This window comes from Rhinolophus sinicus, linkage group LG01, assembly GCF_036562045.2.
Source record: "Rhinolophus sinicus isolate RSC01 linkage group LG01, ASM3656204v1, whole genome shotgun sequence".
Lineage (NCBI taxonomy): Eukaryota > Metazoa > Chordata > Mammalia > Chiroptera > Rhinolophidae > Rhinolophus > Rhinolophus sinicus.
The window spans coordinates 150,665,350-150,692,080 of record NC_133751.1 but is presented as its reverse complement, the minus strand read 5'-3'; the positions used below and the strand labels follow the sequence as shown (position 1 = coordinate 150,692,080).

The window sequence follows — 26,731 nt, the reverse complement described above, 5'->3', positions numbered from 1 at the left end:
TAGAAGTCTGAATGAGGTTCCCATTCAAATGATCCTAGTTGTTGGGGGTGGGGCGGGGTGATTAGTAAACCAACTGAGCTTACACTGCATAGTAAGCGTCTGGATGCAGCACATTTACATCTAACAAGAGACCCCAGAAAACGTGTGTGTGTTTCTTAAACCTTATGTTCCGAACAAAAGGCTATCTCAGCAACAGACAATCAGCACTGCATTGCTCCCTGGGATGCGAGCAACACACTCAACTGCACATTTCATTCTTCCTCAGCTCCCAGCACCACAAAGCCCCTACTCTCTTCCCACTCCTGAGTCCCCAGATTGCTCCCTCGAAGGGGGCTGGGAAAGCAGAAGCCTAACGTCTATGCCTGCGTACTAGCAGCCCGCACCGGGGGCCCCCAGGCGCTGCGTTCCCCTGCCCGAGCCGCCTGGGGGAGGTAGGGAGGGGAGCCAGGGAGCGCGAGAGTGGACCGCACACCTAGACACTTATGATTTTATTTATTCACTGAGAGGCGGGGGAGGGGAACTGGGTTCCTTTGGATTTCCCCCCCGAAGTTGCCTCTTCTTGGCAGATAAAGTCATTTTCTGGCTGGTGCTGGGGGCCCAGGGGAGAGTGCGCGTGAGGTCCCGGCTCTCGGGGACAGATCTTGTCCTGTGCGCGGAGTCGAGGGGGGTGGGGAAGGGTAGATCGGCAGCAGCTGTCGAGAGGGCCGGGAGCGGGCAGGGAGAGGCCCGCGGGCCGGGGAGCTGCGCAGCCCTGTCCCGGGCGCTCCGAGGCTGGCTGGCGAGCGCAAGGGCCGGCTGGCCACGGGTGGGAAAGAAAGGCCCTTTCCCCGCAAGACATTGCCCCCCTTTCCTCAGGCTGGGCCGCCTGAGAGTGCGGACAGGGAGAGCTACGGGTCCCGGCGCGCGTAATCATGACCTCGGGGCCCCCTCCGGGCCGCGTGAGCGCGTCGGCGCGGCTGGGCGGCCGCCGCGGCCCGGGCCGTGTAACATGACCCGAGCGGCCGGCCGGCCAGCGCGGCGCGGCCATTGAGCCCTCCCTGCCCATGAATCTCTGGCGCGTCTCTAGCTCGCTCGCCCGCTCGCCTCCCGCCTCCCTTTCTCCCCCTGCAGCTCCGCGGGCTCCGTGCGCCTCTCCCTCTCCCTCCCGGTCCTCCCGCTGCCCGTCTCTCTCCACTGCCCGCCTCTCGCCACTGCCTCGCGTCTCCGCTCCCTCTCGGCAGCCTCCGTCTCTTTCTCCCTCTCTCCTTTGAAAACTGATCTTTGGCTCTTAGTGTGAAAGTGATTTGAATTTGGCTCGGCGGCGCTCTGCGCCTGCGCCCAGCCTCTGGCATGCTGGCTCCTTCCAAGCAGCTGTTTTGGGTTTGAAATTCCAACATGGCAGAGGCTGCAGTCCGTCTTCCCTTCAAAAACTTGGAATGATTTCAAATCATAGGCACCTTCACTTAACCCTAGCTTCCATTCATCAGCAAACACATCGGATCGATGCTACGCTAACCTATCGGCTTTTCGCTCCGCGCGTTCAGGTAAGAGGAGCTTCGTAGTTTTCTACCATCTGTTTAAATTTGTTTTTGTTTGTTTTATTTATAAAGAATATACATACATCCAAGACCTGTAATAAAAAGAGATCTTCGAGTTGTGTCGTAAACATTAAATTTAATTTGCACTCGTTTCTATTCTGTACGCCAACCTGCTGTCTAATTTCTCTGCACAAAGTAGCCCTGAAACATTATAATGCATATTTTTGCTGCTTAATCATTGTAACAATAGTGTGGGATTAAGAGTTCGCGTTGGCAAGAATCTCGTTTTCCGCTATATTGGGCTTACTTATTACTATCTTTTACTTCAAAAATAAAAAAAAATAAGAAAGCGGAGCCATAGGGTGGGGCTAGACTTTCTTCGGGAACTAACTTCTAAGTAAATAAGAAGTGTAAATAACAATCTTGCACACACAAAAAGTTAAGGTTAAATTACAATCTCGTGGCTAGGGGGAACGTGAAAATGTCACAAGATCGGTTGCAGAAAAATGTAAGCACATCATCTTTGAGGGGTACAGCGTGGTGGGCGTATTGTTGGCAAGGAACGGGAGAGAAAGATGTATAATTTAATGGTATATACAATCCACTGATCCTATTACCGTCCTCCCCGGAGCTCTTGTTAGTTTCAATGGGAGTGAGTGAAATTGACATGGACTTGCATTCCTGGTCATGTGCTTTTTTTCCTTTCTTTCTTCTCCTGTGATCTGAGATCCCCTTTTTGTTGATGTTGCTTTCCCCCTTAATTATATGCATGTAGGTTAAATGAATACCTGACGAAAGGGCCCACGTTTCAAGGCAGTGACATTTGATAGCTGAGAGGAAAAGTGGCTTTAATGAAAAGCAACCTTTGGAATTCCTGCTTGTGAGAAATCCAATTCAGCTTTTTGTGCTGCCAGCAAGAAATGATCAGTAGCACCAGTGTTTATGGTATGTCAGTTTTGGAATTTACTTCCTTTGCATCTAAATAGGAAAGACAAATTAAATAGCATGATTAAACCATGGAAGACTGCTTGGAAAGCAGAGGCTCATGATACATAATTCCTTTTTAACAAAATATATGTGTATTTTAATCTGTCAAAATGCTTGTTTATTTTTTGCTATCACTTATTTATATATTTCAGTTTTGATTAATAGATTACTGTAGTCCACTTTGATCGGTTTTAGCTGTAATCCCAAAGTTGCATGTTACTACTAATGCACTATATAACCGCTGAAGTCAAATGGTATGTAAATTAGTTAAACTCAGTGTGGGGTTTTTTGGGGAGGGGGCTGGCTGGAGAGGGGTGAGGGCGGGAGAGTGGGGAAAGACTGCTTACTAATGAAAATACATATATATGTACACACAGAGAACTGGACGAATTTTTCTCAGTCTATTAATGTAATTTGACTATCGGCTCTCTCAATGATTGCACTTTGTGGAGTAATCAGTTCTTCAGAGAGAGTGTGTGTGTGTGCGCGTGCATGTGTGTTTGGTGGAGGAGTGAGTGAGTGAAGGGATATCTTTTACATGAAAAATAAAAAAATGCATTTTGATTGCTTGAAGTCTTTAATGCCTTTTAAGGAACAGTGGTAGTTTTTTTTCTCTTTGGTTGCCATTCACTTGTCTGCCTGTCAGCGCTTTTTACTTTTAACCTGTGACAGAATTAAATAATCAGGCACTGAAATTGACTTTGTTTGAAATCACTCTTTCCTCTTTCTTTACCAAAAAGGAAAAAAAAAAAAAAGAAAAAGAAGAAAAAAGGTCAGATAAATGGAGTGAGAGGAGGTTTTCAATAGCTCTTGTGACTATGCCTTGTGTACACTTTGTGATATTCAATTAAGACTAAGAGGGAACAACAACAACAAAAAGATGTTAAAAGTATTTTGCATAACCAAAGGATATGTCCACTTTAAACTTTTTATTGTTGTTGTTGTTACATTTACCCCACCACCATGAATTTACCCTGAAAAGAGGGAAGGAAAGAGAGAATTTGAAAGAAACAAATAGCAGTGGGGCAAAGCTGCCAGGGGTCTGTAATGTGGCCGTGGTTGCTGCTCTCTCATAACACAAATGTGAATACAGGAAAGGGGCGAGAAGAGCGGTTGCACTACATACACTTCTGGTTGGACTCTGGTGACTGTTGAGCTAAACACACACCGACCGCTCTTACACGATAGGAAGGGTTTGATTGAATTTTGCATTTGGAACTTGTTGACTTTGAAGCGATCAATAAGAAGACTGTTTATTTTAGATGCACATAATTTGCCCTGAGAAATGTTTTAAGGAGGAGAGAGCACAGCTTTTTTTCCCCCGGAGCTGTTGGAGCGAATGGGATTGCCAGATGGGCGATTTCCCTCTGTGATGTTAAAGCTGTAATATATATTCAGAGCAGATTGGGCTGCTGCCTGTGATGAGGAGGATATTACATTTATAAATTTTAAATCGGAGCTCGGACAATATGCTGAGAGCAGAAATTGGATGGTTTGACTGTTTACTGTATTGATACTTAAATGTGATTTCTGGGTAGTAGTAATAATCATCATTGCAATAATATGTAAAAAACACTTTGGGTTAGGCAATCATATAATTCATGACATTTAACAGCATAAATGCTTTTAAGTGTGTAAATTGCCCTCCACCCAGGCTCTACTTACTATTAAATAATAGTCACATAATTTATTTCCCTGAGTGTTTAAATTCCCGTTGTACAAATGATATTCACTCAGGAGCCTTGTTATCATACACTAGAATTCTGGGGAGATAAAGTTTATATATGTATTGATAAAGTAGACACTTGTGTCTATGTGTAAAGTGGCATTAGTGGCTTCTATTTTGTAATTCTGTTTCTCTGAATATTTTTAGATGTTGTTTGTTTCAAATGTGTGGCCTGAAGGAGTCAGCTACAAACCTAAAAGGCTGCAAAGTGGGCAAGTGCTCACACTCTCCCAGCTCTGCTGTTGCAAATTAAAAGTGTGTTGTGGTCAGGAAATGAAAGCTACAATGTCTCTTTTGAACAAGTCGTTTATCAAGAGAAACATCTATCAGGGACTGCCTTGTCACATTGATCCTTTAAAAGTTAGGTCCGAGGTGGAAGCTGCTTTGATGTTTTTGATCCTAAATTTAATACAACAGAAAAAAAAGCAAGGATATTTTGACCAGACTAGATTTAAAAAAATGTTTCCTGGAACCAAAAAGATCTATTTATTAGTATTGTACTATGTGTGAAGTTTTTTGGACATAACAGTTGAAAGATTGAAGGGGAAACCCCAGCCATTACAAATGGCTGGTTGTTAAAATATATATTTATAGTACATTTAGTTATGGCTGGCTTCTTGGTTCACATGGACATTTTGAAAATAGATTGCATTAAAGGGAAAATTTTGAAAGAGTAGTTTGGAGCAATATGCAGAGAATCAGAGTTTCATTCATTCAGATTATTTTTAGAGTTGCCCTCTTTCCTTCGTCCTCTCTTTTAATCTTTTATATCTATTTCCTATCTTCATTACATGTGACATATTCACTTTTATTTGGAAAAGAAACATTTTTTTCCATAAAAACTATTTTCCAAAAAATGCTTGCTCGCATCTCTATTGTTTATTAACTGTGCATGTGGATGGTTATCAATATAAACTACATGGATTCACAGGCTTTCGGAACTTCAGCTTAAAAATATAGGTAGGTAACAGGTTAAATACGCCATGTATTCTTGAGTATTGACTATGTTGCATACGTTATTCAAATGTTAAAAGGTATTAAGAAAATGACCAAGTTGAAAAAAATGTTTTGTTTGTGTGTGTGTGTGTGTGTGTGTGTGTGTGTGTGTGTGTGTGTTGAAAGCAGTTAAAAGCAGCCTGCTTCATTTTAGGAGGAAAAGATATGAGAGAAGTGTTTCTCTGAAATAGAGTTTTTGGATACTTATACTGCTGATGGCTACTTGCTATTTCATATGGGTCTATCAACAACTAGGATGATAGACCACAAAAAGTGTGGTGGGAGTTTTGGGAAGTGCAATACTTGCTAATTAATCATGTCTGAAATGAAAGAATCATAGCAGGGTAATAAAGTCTCATTGTTGTTTTCCTGGAAGAGGGTAAGACTTCTGTTTGGAGCTGTATGTGTGAGTTGACTTGCTGTTCTCTTCTCTTAAAAAGACAGTTTGTTGGGTCTCTTTGGAATTATTTCAGGAACCATCTTTTTTTGAAAACAGAGAATAGTTTTCTTTCTCCTGACTGTACTGAATCAGTGAGATTCTTAAAATTGTCTCTCATATCTTCTGAGTGAAAACATAGAGTGTTTTTCTATAGTCATATGAAAGACTCTAGTGGCTAAGTTTCTAGTACTGGTTTATTGTGGGTTTTTTTTCCCCCCATAAATAGAAAATCTTTTCTGTTGTTTTTATTCATGTTAGGCAGGAACTTTGAAAACCGTTTTGTAGGCAGCTACTTCTGATAGATATACAAGAGAGCAGAAATTTCATTAATTGCTTTTAGATAGCACAAGAGTACGACCAGAGGGGAGAAAAGAAGTAGTACTGCCAAAATCTGTAGAGAAAAATCTGTGTAAAACTTGATATTTCTAAGATAGTTTAAAATATTAGCTACCTAAAAAGACAAATGAATAATATCATTATAGGTCATTTTTTTCCCTGAGTTTTGGGCTGTCACCTTTTAGAATTTAATATTTTGCTTAGTTTAGGCATAGGGACAAATCCCGAAAGTTTGTCTACAACATTTTCAAAATTTTTATCTCAAGATGAAGAAGGCTGTGGTAATGATTCCCAATTTTTGTCTGTGCTTGGATGTCTTGAATGATTACCTAATTAATTAATCAGCTTCCATGGTCCAAAATCAGCAGAATTGCTGAGTGTTTCTGAAACAATTGCAGGCTTTTATGTTTTGCACTTTCTAGTTTGTTCTTAGAACCCTCGTTTAATAGAAATATTTGCTGTTTTGCCTTTGATCAATATATTCTTGAGTAGAAATTTCACATACTACTTTTATTAAATACCACATTTATTGTTGTAGAGCTAATAATTTAATTACCAGGAATTTATATTGATTTATAAATTTTTGATTGGGAGAAATTGTTCTGCAGATATTTATGTGAAATTGTTCTGCAGATATTGATGTATGCTACTGATCAATAAGTCTTGATTAATCAGCATATCTGATGCTTTTTTATCTTCAGTCATTGATAAACCAGAATAAATAAATGGCACAGGAAACTGCAATTTTTTTTTCAGGTGAAAAACTGAATTGTCTCTTTCAGGATGTATAAGAACTAATGTTTTATTACAATCAATTGAACTTAGAAATTATTTTTAAGTACTACTTGGAAGACTGCAAGTCCAAAAATTGTTTCACCTTTCAATTAACTTTATTTCTTTCTGTCTCTTCTATCTCTCTGTCTCTCTGTCTCCCTGTCTCTCATGGATTCTAGCTAATTTTTTTGCCTATTAAAAATGGAAACCCTTTTTTGAAAGACTGAAAACAAATGCCTGTTTAGCAAGTGCATTTTATGGTTGAATTTTGTTATTTTATTTTTATTTTTCTATACTTGAATTTTTATCATTAACTTTTCATTTAACTGATGGTAGAAATTTCAAGCATAGCTGCTTTAACATGATTGCCGATTACTGACCCTTTTGATATTTTTGATGTTATCATTTAAATGGCAGTTGTACTCCAGGGATGCTTACGACAAGGAATGCAGATAGTAGAAATAAGGGGTAGGTAAAGAATAGGGCAAAAGTAAATTGTACTGATAAGTTTGAAGCAAATGAAAAGCAGGTGGGTATGCTCGGTTTCCTTAGGCCAGCACCACACGTGCCTGCTCAGCAAGCTCTGCCTGAGCACAGCACGTGCGAACGGTACCTGTTGAGGATATAGGCTGAGGCGGCAGAAAAGATAGGCGATAAGAAACCATCCAAACATGAGGCACTTTCTGTTAATAATATATGTCACTTTCTGTTAATAATATTTACATATTTTATGCAACAAATCTGCTTGTTGTCTTGTTACTTGAATATTGACACTTTCCTTAACATTGCATATGGTGGGCTGTCGTTCCAGGGTACATTAGAAGCAATGAATTCAAAGGAGAATTTCAAGTCAGATGTATTTATGTTAAATATATGTATAAATGGATATGTTTGCTTGTATTTGAGCTACTGTGACTTTCACAGAGCATTGATAGTATCACTGCGTCCAATCATTTTTGAAACTGATATATCTTGAAAGTAGAATGATGATTTATTATACGAAGGTCCAAGGTTAAACTGTTTTTACCCTGCAACTCAGCTTAAGTATGTATACTTTTATGTTAGGAAATCCTTTTTAGAGTGTATTTTTTTTTAATCTTGGAAGACTTGTGGCTTGTTAGGATTTTGTTCTCATTTTTATATCATGGGTAACTTCTATTAAAAGTTATTAGTGATATATAACTTACAAAGATGGTTTTTAGTGAAGAATACATAATGTAAAATACCTATAAAATGTTTTCTTTTCCCAGTATCTTAATGTTGGTAGTACCTTTACTCAGTTCCTTTCATATGTGTTTGGATTTTTGCTGGTAATTTATATATTTATTCTATTCCACTTGTGGATATATTGCTGGGAAGAACAGAAACTGCATTTTACTTCACCCACCCCCCAAAAAAACAACAACTGTTTTCCTGATTCGCCTAATGTTTGCTTTCTGTCAATTAGATGCTTTTTAAGCAACTGACAATTGATTAAATGCCATAAAGATATGACAGTAAAATCATCTGAGAATGCGTGACCTCTACTTTCATGCTTTGGTTCGTGAGGAAAGATAATTCATGGAACCAGTAACATTCAAAATAAAATTTTAAAAGTAGTGTAATGTGAACCCATGGTTTACTAGATGTTGCTGTAAACTTTTTGCTGTTCTTTTGATTTATTATTAAGGATATCAACACATATTGTCACTTTCACTTAGGACTGGCTCCATAATTCTGGTGCTTGGTGCATAATTAAAATGTGGGGCACCTTATTCAAAAATTATGAAGAATTCGAGACAACAGCAGAGCATTAAAACAAGTGCAGGGCCCTATTGTGGGGGGACCCTGGAGGCCTGCAGAAGACTTGGGGAGATAAAACTGGCCCGGCCTTCACGAACCACAAACTTTTATGCAGGGCCTGCTTTGTGGAAGTCACTGTTTCCTACTTGGAGACTGAGTATTCCCTAGTTATTCCATGTGCCTCTGTCTAAAGAGATATTAATGGTTGGAGTAAGAGACTCAATGGGAAAATAGACCGTTAGGTAGGTATCTTCTGCTCTTTCTATACATGAAGTGGTGACTGAAGTATTTTCCTTTATCTCATGTTGCCCATTGTCAGCTGTGTGCTCCCATTTATCACATGAATTTTTGTGCAGATATTCTTAAAAGAAATTCTGTTTCATAATTGTTTGCACATAGGTCCATACTTAGATATGCGTTTTCCAGGCACAGGACGACTGGGGGTGGGGGTGGGGGGTGGATAGTAAGATTTGTAATAAGAACCTGGGAGTTTCTCTGTTGGCATGTACCAACACTATCCCACCTGTTTCAAGCACAAGTAAAACAAGTAATTTTAATGTAGAATCTTACATTATCTAAAAACATAGAAAATCCTGACCATTACACATTAAAAGCGCCACTCATTGAGTGCTAGTCAGGGAAGAGGGACAAACACAGAAATGATGATCTTCTTATAATAGTAGCAGTATTGATATTTGACATTAGAAAGTGGCATTGTGGCTATATAAGCGTGGTGACAGCTGTGGTAAAGAGGAAAAGTAACTCTGTCATGCAGGAACATTAACTTTGTGGTATGTTATGTTCTAATTGTAAACTTGGTTTCTACGATCCAACTGGAATAACCCCCTTTTTCCGGAACAAGGTAGTAACCATCTATGATGACTCCTTTCCCCCTTGGTGTGAACATTCTGTGTTGATGGGTGGACAAAACACTTACATTGTTACTTCTCAAGATACTTCCCAATGAGATCAAGCTTTGTATTGCGGCACCTAAAACTAAATTTTGAACGCAAGCAGCTTTTTCAAATCAAACCTGAGATACGATGGAATGTCCAGCAAGTAATGGATCTGAGTGCACTTGAAGCTGCACCATTTATTTTCAAAAGATATTTCTCACATCAGATGACTCTGCCAGGAAGGAAAATATCAAAGACCTCGGAAAAGTAACTTCTTTTATGTAATCCAAGACTGGGGTGAGGGTGGGGGGCTTTAAAGATATTTCTGAGGAAGGGAAAAAAAATGAACTTATTTTGAATGCCTTGTTAGACTTCGTGGAGAGAAATATTATATATGAGACATTCTAAGAAGAAAAATCGTTGCTGTGTAACAGCAATGCTTTGCTCTCTCAGTTGATATGTACTTTAATGAAAGGTGGCTTGGAAATAACCATTAGTAAAAATTTAATCTTAAATTCACCTCACAGTTTAGGAGTCTTTTGCATTGAAGATATTGTAAACTTGAAATATTTTAGTAGGCAGTTAGCCACAATGTATATTTTTTAATGTTCTATTTGTGTAGCCTATCTCCACATTCTGTAGTATAATTGAAATTGGGACCTTCTTTTCTCACCTCACTTCTGTCTTTTAGTATGTTGCATTTTATATGAAGTGTTTGGCTTTGAAAAGAAGGAATGGGGTAAATATGTGGCAATACAGTGCCTTGGTGTGCCCAAAATAGCTGTTTTAGTTCTCTTCTATTTACCTATTCTCCCTTTCCATTTCAAATTGATGTTAAGATTGTAAACTCTCTTGGATCATATACCCGAATGATGCTAAATTATAAACCTTAATTAGGTATGATTCACTGATTTTAATCTTACAAGATAATTATTCTGAGTAGGATAAAAGGTTCCCTTTAGATAGAAGGCATTTTCATTACAATCCCCATTTAAGATCAAACAAAGACCACTAAATAAACAGAGTACAGTTATGCTTTTAAGCTTAATAAGTTAATACTTTTGTATTTAAGTATATGGATGAAGAAATAGTAATATGGATAAAGGCAGTCTTGCTGTTTGCAAACATTAAATGCTTTTGATAAATCTTATTGCCAAGAATTACATGGATCCAAAGGAATCTTTTAAATGAAAACTACAGTTTTGATTACCTACATGGAATATGCTGTTGTGCACAGACACATTTCTTTGTGAAGGTATCGATGTCAGGGACACTTTTGGTATTTTTTTATGAGTAATTAGGTTAACGGGGTTAGTTAGAAAATGTATTTTTTCCTGGAAAATGAAAACTTACATTCAAGCAGAGGCAAAAGAATAGGACATATTCATGACTTTAAGTACTTAAAAAGATATTTTATGAGTCACTTTTAAAGAATAATACCCAATATGTAACTTGTTAAGAATAATAGCCATTTTTACTTTTTAAAGCACATCTATATTAAAACTGGCTTTCCGTTCGTGAGTCACAAATCTGGAGTCAATTTTAGGCCCAATTTACAAAAGATGTGGGTCTAATCCCCCCACCCCCCTTCTGTGGTATCCTAGGCCACTAGGGTTGGTGCAAAGTTCTCCTTTAAAGAAGACGTATTTTTATTCGCATTATTCAAGCAATTAAGCAACATTTTTTAGGGGAATACTGATATGACCCAAATATAAACATGGGGACCCCGAATGGCTGATATCCTTGTCTGGAAAACTAGAAAGGAAAAATATCAGAATTTTATATGTGTACGTGAACAGTGCTTTTTTTTCTCTGGGAAGATTTTAAATGTACTAAGAATGTGATGTGTTCCCTAATTGGAAAAATATGTTTTATGTAATTCTGAGAGTAGTAATCAACTAGTTATCAATATGAATTTATTTATGGATGGTAAGACAGTATAGCACTAAAGAATCTTATTGAGAAATTGATGTTTAGACTGAGCTTCTTTCTCTCTAGAAAGAAAAATTCAATACATATGCAAAATCCCTTTGGAGATTTTGGGGTTTTTTTTGAACATCAGTGTGAAATCTCTGTCACTAACATTTAAGCAGTTAAAGTAGTAGGAAAAAAAATCTGATGTTGAAAGTTCTTTATCATGCTTTGTTCTTTTAATAAGTCCTCAATGAGTGCATACAGTACATTAATGCTTGTTTTAAATTTTTGTTTTCTTTTATTTTGTTTTAGCATCAAAGTAGGAAGACCTTAGGGAGAAACTATTTTGTACTGTTCATTAAAAAAAAGAATGTCCAGTGAAAATATTACAAAGTATGGTATATGGGACAGTTTATAATGATGGGCGAAACTTCAGGTTTACTCCAGTATAATTATATTTAGTTGAAATCTACCCTACTGTTTCAGAATACCACTATTACTAAGCTCTCGTCTGGGAGGAGTTGATGATGTGTAATTGTAATGCACATGTGTACCTAAATACATATATTTCTTATATTTCTCTATGATTTCTACCAGCCAACTCTGCAGGTGTCCTTGTGCTTCGGGCCAGGGAGAAAAAGGTTTTCTTCTGATTTTATTATTTGCAAACTCACTGGGAACCTTGCTGTCTTGTCCATCGTCCTGCTGCTGGTCTCCAGTCATACCCATAGCTGTATACTCTTTTTAGGGCTGGGTTTTGTGTTTTAGTATTTATCTGTAAGAGTGGTTATTACTTGATCATTTGGTAAGTCAAATTTCACTTGAGCCACTAGAATATGATATCTATTAGGTTGGTGCAAAAGTAATTGTGGTTTAAAAGGTTAAAATAATTGCAAAAACTGCAATTACTTTTGCACCAACTTAATAGATCGTGAGGAGGTAGTTTGCATTAATTAAAAGGATATTGGGCAGTGTGGTGAGAGGAAAGCATAGCAGCGTTTCTTCGCATGGACAAAAGGTGAAGCATAACTTGTGGGAATGGGGAAATAGTTAAATGAAAAAGAAATTCTGGAGATGATGAGGAAAGCTAAGGGTAAGAGCTGTTTTCATGTGACAGTTGCTAAAAATGATATTGGCAGTCTAAAAATTAAATCTTAATAAAAGTACATGAGAAAACTGATCATTTGTTAGGAATTAGTGACTATACACATTAAATAGCACACAACACACTATAATCTAAACAAATTATATTCTTTTTTTAAAATGGCAGGTTCTATATAAAATCTTAACTATATGGAATTTGTGATCACACAGTTAAAAGAAGTATTTCCCTCCCTCTTCTCCCCCATAATTTGAAAAAATATAAAAAATATACATGCCTTTAAAGATGATTCATATTACTCATACTCTTTTTTTTCTCCCTCAGTATACTCAGTTTGGTTATGCCACAAGTGATGTTACAGAAGAATCTATTGAGGATTGGGGTATATCTTTTTTAAGGCTTCTTTTGGAAAACAATGCATTTGTTACCATTATAGGAGTTCAAGTCATTAAAGTAGGTAGAGGTATGATTTGATTTGAACAAAGATTGATAAATTTTCTAATTACGCTGTAAATGATAGCTGTACCTTAATGACCAAAAGAAAAGAAACAAACAAACTTGCCAAAGCTTTATCTCAGACGAGTTCAATGCAAGTTTGGGGAATGACCAATTTCTCTCAAGCTTCCCTAATGATTCTAATGTAACGTTGGGATTGAGAACCACCTCTCTGAACCCCAAATTTATACATTTCATGATATCTTAAATGTGTTTCTTTTAAGAAAAAATATCATTCGTCCTGGTTTGAGATAATAAAAATAGAGGTATCCGGAATTGAATCTACTAATGATATGTACCAGAGATAGTTCATTATCTAATTATGAAGTTCAACAATTTATGATGAATCTTGAGAACATTGCCACCGTTCTGGAAAACTTCCTTAGGAAAGTGACAATGGTGAAGAAAAGTGTCAGCAGTAAGTAAACAATCTATCATATTTGTGACCTTTGGTAAGTCACTCAACTTCTCTGACTTCAGTTTCCTTTTTTTGTAAGAGGCGAGTTGATCCAATGAATATTAAGATCTTTTCCAGTTCTATATAATCCGTGACTGGTTGGTCATAGACTGGTGAGCTTGATGGCTAATGAAAAAGAATTTTTGTTTCTCTGTAAGAAATTCCAGAAATTGTCTTGGAAAGAATGAAGGAAGCTCAAAGACCATTTGTCACTTTGTTAAGCTTTTCAGGAGGGATGGTAACCATTCATTAAATATGCTTACTAATTGGTTGCAAGCAATGTGTCAGCAATTCTTATGTCTTGAGAGTTGATGAGTATTACTTAGCCAATGCTTTTTCCCTGTAAGAAATATAAATTGACTGACCAGCAGATTAACTTAAGCAGTAGTGGAGGTACAGGCTTCAAATCCTTTTACACACACACACACACACACACACACACTCACAGATCACTATGAAAGTTGGATCTTTATCAAACTGGAAGCAATTCTATGTGTTCTCCACTGAATCCCTCACTAGTCTTTGTTCACTTTTTTACTCCCCGGAATGCTCTTTTCCACCTGTTGAAATACTACCAGGCTTTGGTATCTACCTCAAATGTTGCATCATCTATGAAAACATCCATGAGCTCTGTTCTAATCAGGATCCATTTCTTGGTATCCCCTATGCACTTTTTAAAAAAATCTCCGTTCAATCATTTGCTATGATCTTCTACTACAGATTGCGGGGCATTAAGGTTTCTCATTTATGAAATTGTAAACTCATTGACAGCAGACCACATCTAATTCATTTTTTTCGTTTTTAATCTCCTCCTTGACTGTACAGTGTGCAATAAATGTTTGGTGAATTGAATTGATAAAAGCTTGAAAGACTGTCACTTGGCTAATCTTTTATTAATCTTACTTTTAAAAAATTGGAAGATGTTTTTAAAAATATTTAAGGAACAGATATATTAAAAATGTGTGTTTTGTTTTAAAAAAATGAAATTTCTGTAGTCTTCATGTAATTTAATTACCAAAGAAAGACTTTATAAACCTGAAAAATAGTTTTGTAATTATATACTTAAAAAGGAGCTTACAGTCATTTATTCTATTTTCGTTCTCTGGATAGGAGAACATTTAAACTATTTTATAAAGACAGAACATTATAAGGATGTCTTTGAAAAAAATCTGACAGAACAAAAACTTATACCGTTTTGATTATCAGCAGTAATAACTGGCTTCAAATCACTATTCTCGACATAGTTAATTTTTTCCTTGTGTGTTTGGAGTCAGAAAAATTTGAAGGTACAGAATCATAAAATATTAGATAAGGAGACTTCCAAATCAACTTTTTGCCAGCATAGGCTTGATTGACTGTTGGTTATTTAGCTTTTGCTTGAACATGGGATATAAGCACCTGATGAAGCATGTCTTCCTATTTTGTTCTTTCTCTAATAAATAGGCAGTGTGCAAATATATGCCCAGAACTACTCAGAACACATAACCTTGGGAACATGTGATAAGATGTGAGATGCAAACTATCATAAGATGATATGGCAACTTTTGTTGAGTCTGTAGTTTATGAAATGTCATTGGTTACATTTTAATTAGCATATTTTGTTCTATATTTAGTATCTGACACTATTAATTTACTCTGTAATTTGTTTTGTGCTAAATACTGGGCAGTAAATAATTTAGCTGGGTTTACACCCAATGACCCTGTCTTCTAGTCGTTCAATTGCATAACCAGTTTGGTTTGTGTGCTTGTGGAGGGGTTAGTGTCTTTCTCAAATCTCTCATTAATGTTACAACAAATAGCATTACAAAATTTTCTAAGGGAAATTCAACTTGATCAAATGTTGAAATTGTAATCAGTTAGTCAACAGCATTTTATAAGTTTTCTATTTTATATTTGTGTGTTTGTACCTAAAGATGGATATACCAGAGAAAAGCACTTGTTCACATTGCTACATGAAAGAACTCAGGAAAAAACAAAACAAAGGTTCTACTGTCATTCTCTTAAAAACACAATTTTGCTAAGGAAGCCTATAACTTTTACTGAAAGCTCACTAGTTTTCTTCCAATTTGGGCTCCTCAGATCTGAAAAGTTCTAGATACTATATTACACTTCATATTGAAATCTAGATCAATGCACTCTGTATAGAAGAAAACATCTGCAGGGCTGATTGTTGAACTTGGATTATTATGAAGATGTGCCATTAAGTAAGTAGATAGATATTGCTTAGTTTATTGCATGCAAACACTACATTTTCATCTAATAGCTTCAGTAGTATAGAAGGATAATACAATGTAGGTAGAATAATAAAGATTTGAAACTGTATATTAAAAGTAGAAAAAGCATTTTTGCAGTTTGACTACAACAGTCTATTTAGTTCCTTTGTTAAATCTGCTCTTCTTGTTTTCTGGAAACCAATATATTTCAAGCAAGTTAAAATTGCTTAAAATATAAGTTAAAATCCACAAGACTGAGAGTAATGACTATGAATTGTAAAACCTTATGATGGAGACTTGCCAAAACCAAACTAAATATAGGAAAGATTGAAAAGATATGGGCTTAAAATTCTACCTGACTTACAACCAGGAAGTTGTGGGGTTTTAAACTAACATAAAAATATCTGTTCAGATTCTTCAAGCCTAAAATGTCAGCAATTTTTCCTTTAGTCCTCTCATAAAGGAAGATTGGGTGATTCTCTAGAGAGAATAGTAATGTAAGCTGGTGGCAAACAAAATGTGAGCCATGGTTAAAAGTCAGTGGTCAGTAGTTTATTTTCTTGACCCTTCTATTTTTCAGGCCCTCATAAGCATAGTTGACAGCTTCTAGTAATTGAAGTTTTTGTCAGGTCTAGACATGGCAATTCTTAAAGAACTGGCTTAAAATCTGAAATGAAATTTAAAATTATTTCAGATGAATACAGCTACTATGTGTATGAGAGTGTATGTGAATGTGCGTGTGTGTGTGTGTGTATTTAGTGGAACAACCCATGAAACAGGTGACAGCAATGAGAGCTCTTCATTCTGAATGGTCTAGTTGGTAGCTCTATACAGACACCATCTAAGTGAGCCAATTTAAATCTTGTTCTAGATTCTTAAAAAAGTGGCCCAGGTCTATTTGGGAGGTGGCACTTGTTTGTCCCTTAGAGGATAGCTTTGGCATGATATTCAGTTGAAGATTCAGTAAACAAGACTTATGAGAAATTAGTTAAAACTGAAATAAAAAATGGATATTGAGGTATATGGCTTAAATATATTTGGCATATGTGCATAAAGACAGTATTGTAAGAGGATTCTTTTGATTAGAAGAAAAATGAATGAAAAAAACAAGCTACTTAAAATTTACTTTTCTGATATGATTGTTTTTCTTTCAGTGACTGACCATGCCTTCTTTTAGCACTCAGTCTTTATCCCAGGTTTAGTTTAGTCATGTATATGTCCTTGGAGAAATGTAGCATCTTTCACAATATTTTGTACAAGTGAAATCAGATACCAGTTTTTATTGCAGAACGGAGCCCACAAATGTTTCTCTTTAAAGACATTTTTAATAGAAACAGTAAGGTATAAATCATTTAAGCAATTACCTGGACATTGTGGAAATGGGGCTTGGCTTGTTCTGTAGCCCCAGATGTTTCCAGATTCCAGTAATAACCTGGGCCAGATATTTACAGCTTAATTTTCTGTGCCTGTGCACTTGTCCACAAATGGCTCCTATTTCCCATTTTCTGTTGGACAACTGGGCCACTTAGAGGTAAAGAAAGTGATTTCAGCTTGCGTGATGACAAACATTAATGGTTATAATAAGTTGCTTCTAGAAACTTTGATCACTTAAAAATATATAGAGAGGCTAAACCTTAGAGGATTTTATACTATGAAATAAAATAAATTATTCAAATGGCATTTTCCTTTATGGATGAGGATGGGGCAAATAACCTCCCCCATCCCTCAAAATTATATTTAGCCTTGATATACTATGTGATAAAAGTGATTTTCTTTTTTTTAAATGTGTCTTCTGGCACTGGTTGGGTTATCATGCAGGCTGCTGGTTTTCTTTGCATCACTACGCCACAGTTTTTCTTGTTCTTACTAGAAACTAAACAAATGGAAAATAATGTTTGGTAACCATCTGCTCTGCAGAAATTTCACATATAGCAGTTAACTCTATTTTATAAAACAAGACCAAATGAGTGAATTCTACTGATGCCAGTAAATAGCAACATGCAGTAGAGCTGCGTTTGGACAAAGCAGGAGCGTAGGGAGCCAGCATTTCATTATGGGAAGTCAGTCGGTGGGGTTGTGGGGCTGAATGTGCCCAGGCACTTATGTGTGTGGTAGTATATGTGCGCGTGTGTCTGTGCTTGTACCGCATCTGTGAAGAGAGTGGTTGGTTCCTCTCTACCTGTTCCTGTGTCTCCATTCTTGCCCCTATTATTCCAATCAAGTAAATGAGAGTAATGTAGATGCACATAAATCAATTCAGGCACATCATCTTATATCCATTTCTTTGCTTAAATAGTAAAAATCCATAAAGTCATACAGAATAAAGATTTGTAAAAGTATGTAGTCTTTAGATCAGAATCATGATTTCCTAAGCTGTACATATTATACTGACCAGTGGCTAGCCAGTGCAGCTTTAAATCACTCTGTTGTCTTATCCGCTGCCTCAAGAATACTTTAACTGGAAATCAGATTGAGTATATGTCCAAAAGATATTGACAGGCAATGATTATTCATATAGTTGCTATTGAAGTATGGATACTGTATTGAGGGAAGACATAATGGAATAGACAGAAGTAAATGGTTACAAAGAATTTATTCAAATGGACCAGGTAAGGCCTGATTTTTATAGTTGTCCATAAAATCAATCAATCTCTTTCTCTCTCTCTCTCTCTCTCTCTACTGGAATCTGTTTACTCTATCAATATACTTAGACACTCAAAACATACAAATTTTCTATAACTTTCACTTATTTGATACTGGGATTTTGCCATACAGCAAGAAAAGTTGTTTAAAATGGGCAGTATATTGAGTTCAGAGGACCCATACAGTTCATAAATTCTCTGGTGTCTACTGGATTTTTCATCAGGGAGACTTCCAATAAAAATGATCTATTTTAGAAATAATATTGTTTAGTAGGTTGAAATGTGGTGTAATAAAATTAGACCTTCAGTCTTCTAAAGTTACTACTTAGATGGCACCCTTGGGATGGTAAAATGGCTGTATAAGCAGATGAATCAGACAGTTCCACTGATGGGTACATTTGTCAGTCTCTGTTACAGATATAATATATTCTTATATCTGTAATCCTGACACTGTTACATCCAAATGAAATCAACATGAGGTTGTCATCTTTAAGCAAATATGTTAAGTGTTGTCTTTTGTGCTTTGGATTTGAAAGAAAGGGGCCCAGGGGAGGCAGCATCATGCAAATGGAACAAATCCCATTTCTTCTGAGCTGTGCTGTTTTTCCCCTCCATGGCAGCTGGCTGTGTTATCTTTGTGTGTTTCTCTGAGTGCTGACAATTCTTTCAGTGATCTAAGTTAGGGCACATTAGAAAGTGGAAGCAGCTGTCTGTCGCTATACTGAGAGACGTGTTTGCTCTACTGCAAAGATGAAGGACCATGAATCCTTGACACACTCCCCCCCTCCCCCCTGTACTTTCCAACATGATCAACATTCAGACGCACAGATTGTCTGCTTGGACAGTTTTTTGTTCTGACTGACAGCATCTGGCATAGACAAATTTAAAAATACATAGCATGCCTTGCTTGGAATTGGAACATCCCTTCTTTATTAATCTTCTCATTTAAACCATTCATTTACATTTCAAGAAAGGTTACAGCTTGATATGGTTGAAACGTTGATTTTTAAATGAATAACCTTCTAATGAAATCTCTTGAATTAGTACCAAGCAGCTAGTGTTCATTAAAAATTACACCCGATTAACATGGCCTTGAAAGCCTGAGTGGAAAGGGATTTCTTATTGTTTTAATCCACAATGCAATCCAGTGTTTACCTTTCTGCCACAAAGCGAATAGAAATGATGCCTGTACTGGCAACACTTCTGATACTGAACACAACTATGATATCACCCTTAAGCCGACAAAACACTTGGCCTTGTTTAATCAGCTTTCTTTCCCTTGGAAAACCCCCAGAGGTGGTAAAAAAAAAAATAAACATCACTAAAATATGCCACTTTCAGATCCTCTCTCTCTCTCTCTCTCTCTCTCTCTCTGTCCCACCCCTCCCCCACCCCCAAATACTATATCTCTATGCCCAAATTGGGTGGGGGGGGGTCGGGGGGGAAGTAAAAGAGCTTATATGTTTTCAGATGGAAAAATGGTAGAAACAATTTCAGATTAACACATTCCCTCTGACCCCAGGATGGTGGATATACATTTATTTGTCTGCATTACTTTAGTAATAAAACATAACAGTGCAAAAATTGTTCTCTTTCTCTGCCTCACGTCAACCCCCCGCACACTCACGTTTCTTATCCATTTTCAATTCCACAGCCAACCTTAGCAACATGCTTGTCTAGCATTTATGTAAAAATAATATGAAAATGGGCCATATCAGTCTGTGGACTTTGAGTCCGGGGGTGGGGGTGGGATGGGGGAAGGGGAATCCTCCTTTTATCTTATATTCTAGACTTTTCATATCACTGTGGATTTCAGATGTAACTACTCAATTGCAAGTGTGGCCACAATAGTTCTAAGGGGGGTGTGGAGGGAGGGGTGTTGCAGATGATAATTAAAAAAAGAGAACTGTTCAAGTGCTAGGTAGTAAATATTTAAAGCAAGCATGCTGGTTAATGTGAAAAAATAGGCTTCAGAAAGACGTTCAATTAACAGTTGTAGGCAAAGAGGTGATGTATTTCTTCAGCACATGTAAGAGGTCATTTGCTTTAGGATAAATTTTGGCGAATTTCACAGAAAAATAGATGCTGAAATAAAAATGAAAACAAATTACAGCTTCATATCAAAGGTACTTTTACCTTCTTGAATATGAGAGGGGAGAACATGATGTATTTTTATTCCAGGATTATATGTTATTTTTAAATTTTACTAATTTGTATATTGTGAACTTATTTCCTATAAACTGTTCTTTCAAACAAAATAAATCCTGGTAATTAATATTATCTTTGAATCTAGAGTTAGCTTACTCCTCCACCCCTCGACCTCAATCTGGGCTCTAAAAATTTAGGGTAGACACTAGTTGCTGTTTTTCATTTATTTTCTGTATTGTTTTTGTTGTTGTTGTTGTTGTTGTTTTTCCCAAGAAGCTAATGGCAGGGAATCAAATCTGAGTAGATTTAGTTCCAGCGTTTTGATTATCAGTGAATGGTTTATAATCAACATTTATATATAAATCACTTCATTTGTTATTTTTCATTTTGATTTTTTTTATGATCAGGTTCTAAAGGTAGTGCCAATATGCATCTGTAAGCAAACTGGGAATGAGTTAGAGTACACTATTCCCTCGGGTAAAAAGCCAGGTTTAGCGGTAATGCTTTTAATCTGGACTTGTAGAGGATTCTGGAGCATCCATAGATCTGCTCCAGTAATTACCATACCCCAAGTGGCACTGGAAGAGACATTTGCCTAAAAAGTTGATGTCTTCATTACGCTGTTTACATTTTAATTAGAAACATGAAAATTACTGATTCATACAGACAACTATAGTTTAAGTGGTTTCGTTCACCATCCAATAAATCATTAAAAAAAGAGAACCAACCCACAGTTGGCATAAATAGTTTACTAGGAATCATTCATGGGAATAATGTGTTGGCACTATAAGCTGCTTAAAATATGTTTTTATTTTACCAGAGGTAGAATTTGCATATAAATTAGAGAATGGCATTTTAAGTTGACAGTCATTTATGCAGAATACCACCCACATGCAAATACATATATGGGTGTATGTGTATGTTTTCTATGAGTTTATAGGGTTTTGCAGTATTGTGAATGTGGAAATATACTGTGCCTAGTCTTATCAGCTTTTAAAATGCACGTCTTCTTTTAAAACCCATTCAGAAATGTTGTGGGTGTTCTATATATGCATATCCACAAACATATCTTTTATCTCTTGGGCAAAAGCAACTTGCAATACGAGAAATGTTTATTTCTTGTATGAAGATGTCTCGAGAAGGAGTTGCTCTTGCACTTGCCCATTCATTCCCTTTCCTCTCTCGCATTCTCCCCTAACTTTTGCATGTACTTGTCAATGCTGCTGCCCTAAAACTGCTCCCATTCAGAGCGGCTGGGCTGGGCTGAAGCAGGGTGGCTGTCAGAGTCCATTCCTGAGTCAGCAGCACGTCCACTGCCTGAATCTTGCGACAGTCACTCATCCAGTTTTCCCCTCCCCAGGGGACAAGCGTCCTCCTCATCAGCGAAGAGGAATGACCCTTCTGTCTGGCATGCTCAAAATCCCGAATCTCCCCACTTCAGTATGTGAGTTCAAATCCCCCCTCCTGGAGGCAGGGCTGGGACTGCAGCTAATGACTCCGAGATGCAGAGGGTCAGTGCACTGGTGAGCGGGTGTACTGAGGCATTGTGCGAGCTGAGTTGTACATTTTCCCCCTAACTGTAGACTCCTTCCCCTCCCTTCTCCTCTCAAAGCCTTTATTATAGATCAATATTATGTAAAAATGAACCAGGAATAGCCACAGCCATTAAAAGCCATTTTTCTTTTTTGTTATCTTTGTTAGAGAGTTTTTGGCCATGGCTGAAGGAGGCTCTGTTATTATTTTCTGGTTTTTGGTTGAACGAAGCATACAATGAGTGAACACTATTTACATCACCTCACTGTAACATTTACATTTTAGGCCCATGTTTGCTTTGCAGTTTAGACCGATGGGCTGTAGGTAACAATGAATTAAAAAAAAAAAAAAAAATATATATATATATATATTAAATAGGAAGGAGGGTTACACAGGTGTTGTACTTGAAAGGCTATTAGAATCATTGTTTTAAACTTTGGAATGTGAATATATTACATTGAAACTCTTGCTAACTGCATGATGTGATTTCTGGGAATTAAAGGGAGTAAGATTAATTCTCATGAGTTTGCTGTGGATGATACGTTTTATGCTCCGTTTCTGTATCTTTTGGTTGGTCTTGTCTTAAAGTTCTAGGGAATCGCCAAAGTTTTAAGATGGTAATCGGTTATTTTGTGTTCACAAAATTTGCGAGTTTATTAAAAAGTCACTAGGATCATTTTCATGGTAATGCAGGCAATTGGTCTAGGTCATCAGACCAGGACTTTTAAAACCAGTTCTTAGTGCTTTTCATTTACCAGGCAGAGTTCCTGAAGTCATGGGTACTTGCTCATTGGTGTGCTGTGCATTGCCTCTTTTTTTAGAGGTGGGGGCAGGCCGGACCCTTATTAGGTCTCTGTACTTCCTAGATGCGATTAGACACAATAGTCGACATCTGTAAGGACAGAAACATGCTGCTTACTTGTACACACGGCAAAATTCTCATAGTTCTGTGCTGGCTGGGAAATCCTGTCTGCTTTATGCAGTGTGGCCCGAAACAGTTGTGTGGTGAGGGAATGCTGGCTGCTGGCCAGCCATTGACTATGAAATCCTGGGTACCTGAGAGCTTATCAGTTCTTTTGCTTTGTAAAAGAAAAAAGTGATGAAAATGTTGGTAAACTGCCATGAAGGTTTAAGGCTGCTGGAACAAGGAGCCGTGTAATCAGATTGGAAAATGGAGCTTGAGATTCTCTGCATGGAGAGCAGCCGTCTGTGGACCCCGTGAGCCGCTGTGCAAGTGCCCAAGCTGACCACTTTGTTAGCAAATCAGCTTGTTTGCTGCAGCAGCAGGGTGGAAAAGACCAGAGCTTGTGATGGTATGTAACGGAGGGAAAGCTCTTGCATGGCACAATCTAATCAGCTTGCAATTAGCTCAGGCTCTACAGTCACCTTCTTAATTTTCTTCTTTTCCCCCTGTTTGTGTTAATACTGTGCACTTTAAACAATTAAGTAAGGGAAGTAATCCTTCAAGCAAATCAAAGCCATCCTTTAATTTTATCACCCTGCTGAAAAAGTATCAGGTGGTCCACTGGTCTTCATCAGATGCTGGAAATTCTCCGGCTCACTGTAGCATAGAGAGGGGCTTTAACCAACTGATTATTTTAAAGATAATCTTTCTGATATCTTGGCGAGGGGGGCAGAAAATGGTACATCATTTAAACTAGCATTGAAGTTAAAATTAATGTGAGAGGAGATTACGAATGCCTTTTAGTTTATATATACTAGTGAATCTGTTTTATATTTTTAACAACCAGAGGCAGGCTGTGTGTGTGTGTGTGTGTGTGTGTGTGTGTGTGTGTGTGTGTGTGTGTGTGTAAGAAAGATCTGTGTGATATGTCTATGAAATCCTTTATGCTGCTGTTTATTTAGGCATTTCTATACAGCACCTTTCTGAAGGCTGTGATGACATAGCCACTTGTACTGGTAATTCTACTACTTCACCTTTGGCGAACTTGATTCACCAAGGTTTAAAAGAACAAGGATATCATTGCTGATCAAATGTGTTACTTGTTAATCCTTTAAAATAAAATTCAGATCATGTGGGAGAGGTGAGAAGAGCAAAGCATAGGTTTGCAAAATCGGAGTAATAGTTTTACATTTTACTTAATTCAAGGACAGTGACTACTGAAATACACTTAAAAAAATGACACCTATGTATATAAATAAAATAAATACATCTCATAATATTACATAAGCTACCTTGTTTCAATTTTCCTCTCCCCAGAAACAGGCTAAATGTTTGCTAAAATTTTATCCATGTGCATGAATCTTTAACCAGATATGTTTTATTAGGTGTTTGTTGTGAGGTGGAAAATGGGCATTATTTCATGAATGTTTATTTTAGAAAGCAGCACAGGGAAATAATTAGCTTTTAATGGTTATTGAAGAATTAGAGTATTTTAAGTAATTTTGCTCCAAAATAGTCAATTCCTTTCTGGGGGTTGTTTGTGTTAATAAAAATGAACATTTTTATTAACAATAACAATGAACAATATTATTGATATCTGATTACATTAGTATTGTATTTGAATTCTCTCCGTTTATTAACATAAGAATTTATTTGCTTTATTAAATGACATAAAACTGTCTCCTTTTTGCCTTCAGCAAAAAAATCTCTCAATTTGTAACCAATCATTTGGACTTTTTTTTTTTTTAAACAAACAATTCAAAAAGTTTAAATGTTCATGTATTAATGTTGTGTGAAGGATAGCATGACTTCTGTTTTACTATCCTCATTTGATTACATGTCTTACTTTTGTATTTGGAGGAATGAATTTAGTTTGATACAAAATGAGAATAGTTAAAATAAAGTGCATTTAAAATTAGGTAAGCTTCTAAGTTTGCCTCAGGGTTTTGCTGGTGTTGCATCAATGTGTCCTTTTTTGGTGTTTTGAACTTTTTTGTTTTTAATTAAAAAAAAGATTAAAAGATACATATATCACCTGCATACATCTTATGCTGCAAAGATTCACTTTATATTCTTTTAGAGGACAAACTCCATTAGATATGCACTTACTGTACATTGGATTGTAAATCTTACAATTTAATGGTAATTCAGTGAGCAGTTATTGCTTCAGTGGCCTTTTTTCTTTCTTTTTTGTCCCATCTCACTTGTGAAATAGGGTTACCCTTTACAAGTGTCACATCCATAGATTCATCTTTTGTACTTTGTAGTTGTTCCTGGTGCATCATTCTTAAGTTAAAAAAAAAAAAAAAAAAAGCAAAGCGATAGAGGAACCATGTGGTGGAAGGAGGGAGTGTGTGTGTGTGTGTGTGTGTGTGTACAGGGGTTGGGGGCTGTTGAATAAGGGGTTCCATGCTCATGCCAGAGAGAGACAGAGACCCAGAAAGATACAGGAACTCTAGCAACTGAATAATCAGGAGGTTTAGCATCAGTCAAACAGATTTAATCTCTTTTTCTAAATATGCATTTCCTCTAAGTTCGTTCTCAATCTAATGTTCAGTTTTCCATAACAGATTGCATTCTGCACTTGAATTCCTGGAAGTAGAAATGCTATCTGATTGGTACAAGTCTCTTTGCCTTGCTTACTTACACTGTTAATATTCTTATTCTTTTTGGACACTGAAATACTTTTTTTTTTTTTTTTTGTAGAAACAATATACACATTCATAAAGAAATTATAAAGGGATTCTCCTTTTGAAGATAATGAGTTCTTTTCAGGAACTGCAGGTTACATGGCGCACAAATGAGCTCTAAGTGGGGGGATTTAAAGTCCTGCTACAGCATTTAATTTCTTGAAGAAAGGAGTTCAGTTCAAGGTTAGCCTGTTATTGTGGCACTGGCAACTACTTCTCGTGTCCCCGTTCTTCTGCCAGCAGTACTGCACAAAAGGCAGTCATTTTTATTTAATACGTGGGGAGGTATTAATCACTGCAGTATTTTCTTGCAAAAATTTATCCTATCATATTCATTGTTTCACTGCCCATGACAATAATAGGTGTTTAATTACTCAATAAGAGCCATTTATATATTCCATTTTTCCTGTGTGCTGGACAAATGGTATTGATTTTATACTTTGATGCAACATGAAACTGTATTAAACACAATTAGAATTCCAAGTCTGGTAAAATATACATTTGTTATGGTAACTGGACTTGCTTTGAGAAGCGGCAAGCGTCTTCTAATCCAGGCGATGCCTTTGGTGTAAAAAGGACGTTTGATTTTATTGCAGCTCTGTGCTTAAAAATGAATGCTCTTTTTTTCTCATGGTGTTCATGTGAGTGAGTGTGTGTGTGTGTGTGTGTGTGTGTGTGTGTATGCATGTGCACAGTGTGTAGATTTTAGTTTTAGTGAAGCAATAAAGAGTTTGTGTGAAATGAAAAGGTTTGAAATGGATGGTTCTTTGTAGTCAGACAAACCACCGTGTACAGATGAACACTGCCTGTATAATTTTGTAATTGTGTCTCTTTAGCTAATGCTATAGGTCTTTGTTTTACCAATAAATAAGTTATTACCTAGGGTGAGGCTGGGAACCGTATGATATGAAATAGCACCTTCATCTCATGCTGGATTCTGGTTTACTTCCTTTTGAGGTGTTGAGGAGGACCTGCCAAATCCCTATGGTGTCGTAAGTTAAACATTGGGTTTTGTCAAAATTGGCGCTAAATAAAACCTTGCATTTAACTGCCACTACTATATCACAGCCAGGCACTGCGAAATCTCGCATAGAACTGAACTCAGTTCTGTTTTCCAGCAGTGGTGCAAGTCCGTCTGTGCTTGGCTTTACTAATGTATTTTTCACAAACACATTCCCAC

General features: G+C 37.0%; 1 protein-coding gene across 3 annotated transcripts in view; it reads left to right on the top strand.

Moving 5' to 3' along the window:
• The first annotated feature begins 1,002 nt into the window (after positions 1-1,002).
• Positions 1,003-26,731, top strand: part of FIGN (fidgetin, microtubule severing factor) — a 124,386-nt gene continuing 98,657 nt past the window's right edge. The window contains exons 1-2 of one of the 3 annotated variants that reach the window (XM_019727308.2): positions 1,003-1,523; positions 2,293-2,462. In XM_019727308.2, the coding sequence (XP_019582867.1) occupies positions 2,438-2,462 (25 nt within the window). In that variant the 5' untranslated portion in view covers positions 1,003-1,523; positions 2,293-2,437. Of the gene's footprint in view, positions 1,524-2,292; positions 2,463-22,885; positions 23,271-26,731 lie in introns of those variants that run through there. The other 2 variants (XM_019727309.2, XM_019727310.2) reach the window with 2 other exon arrangements.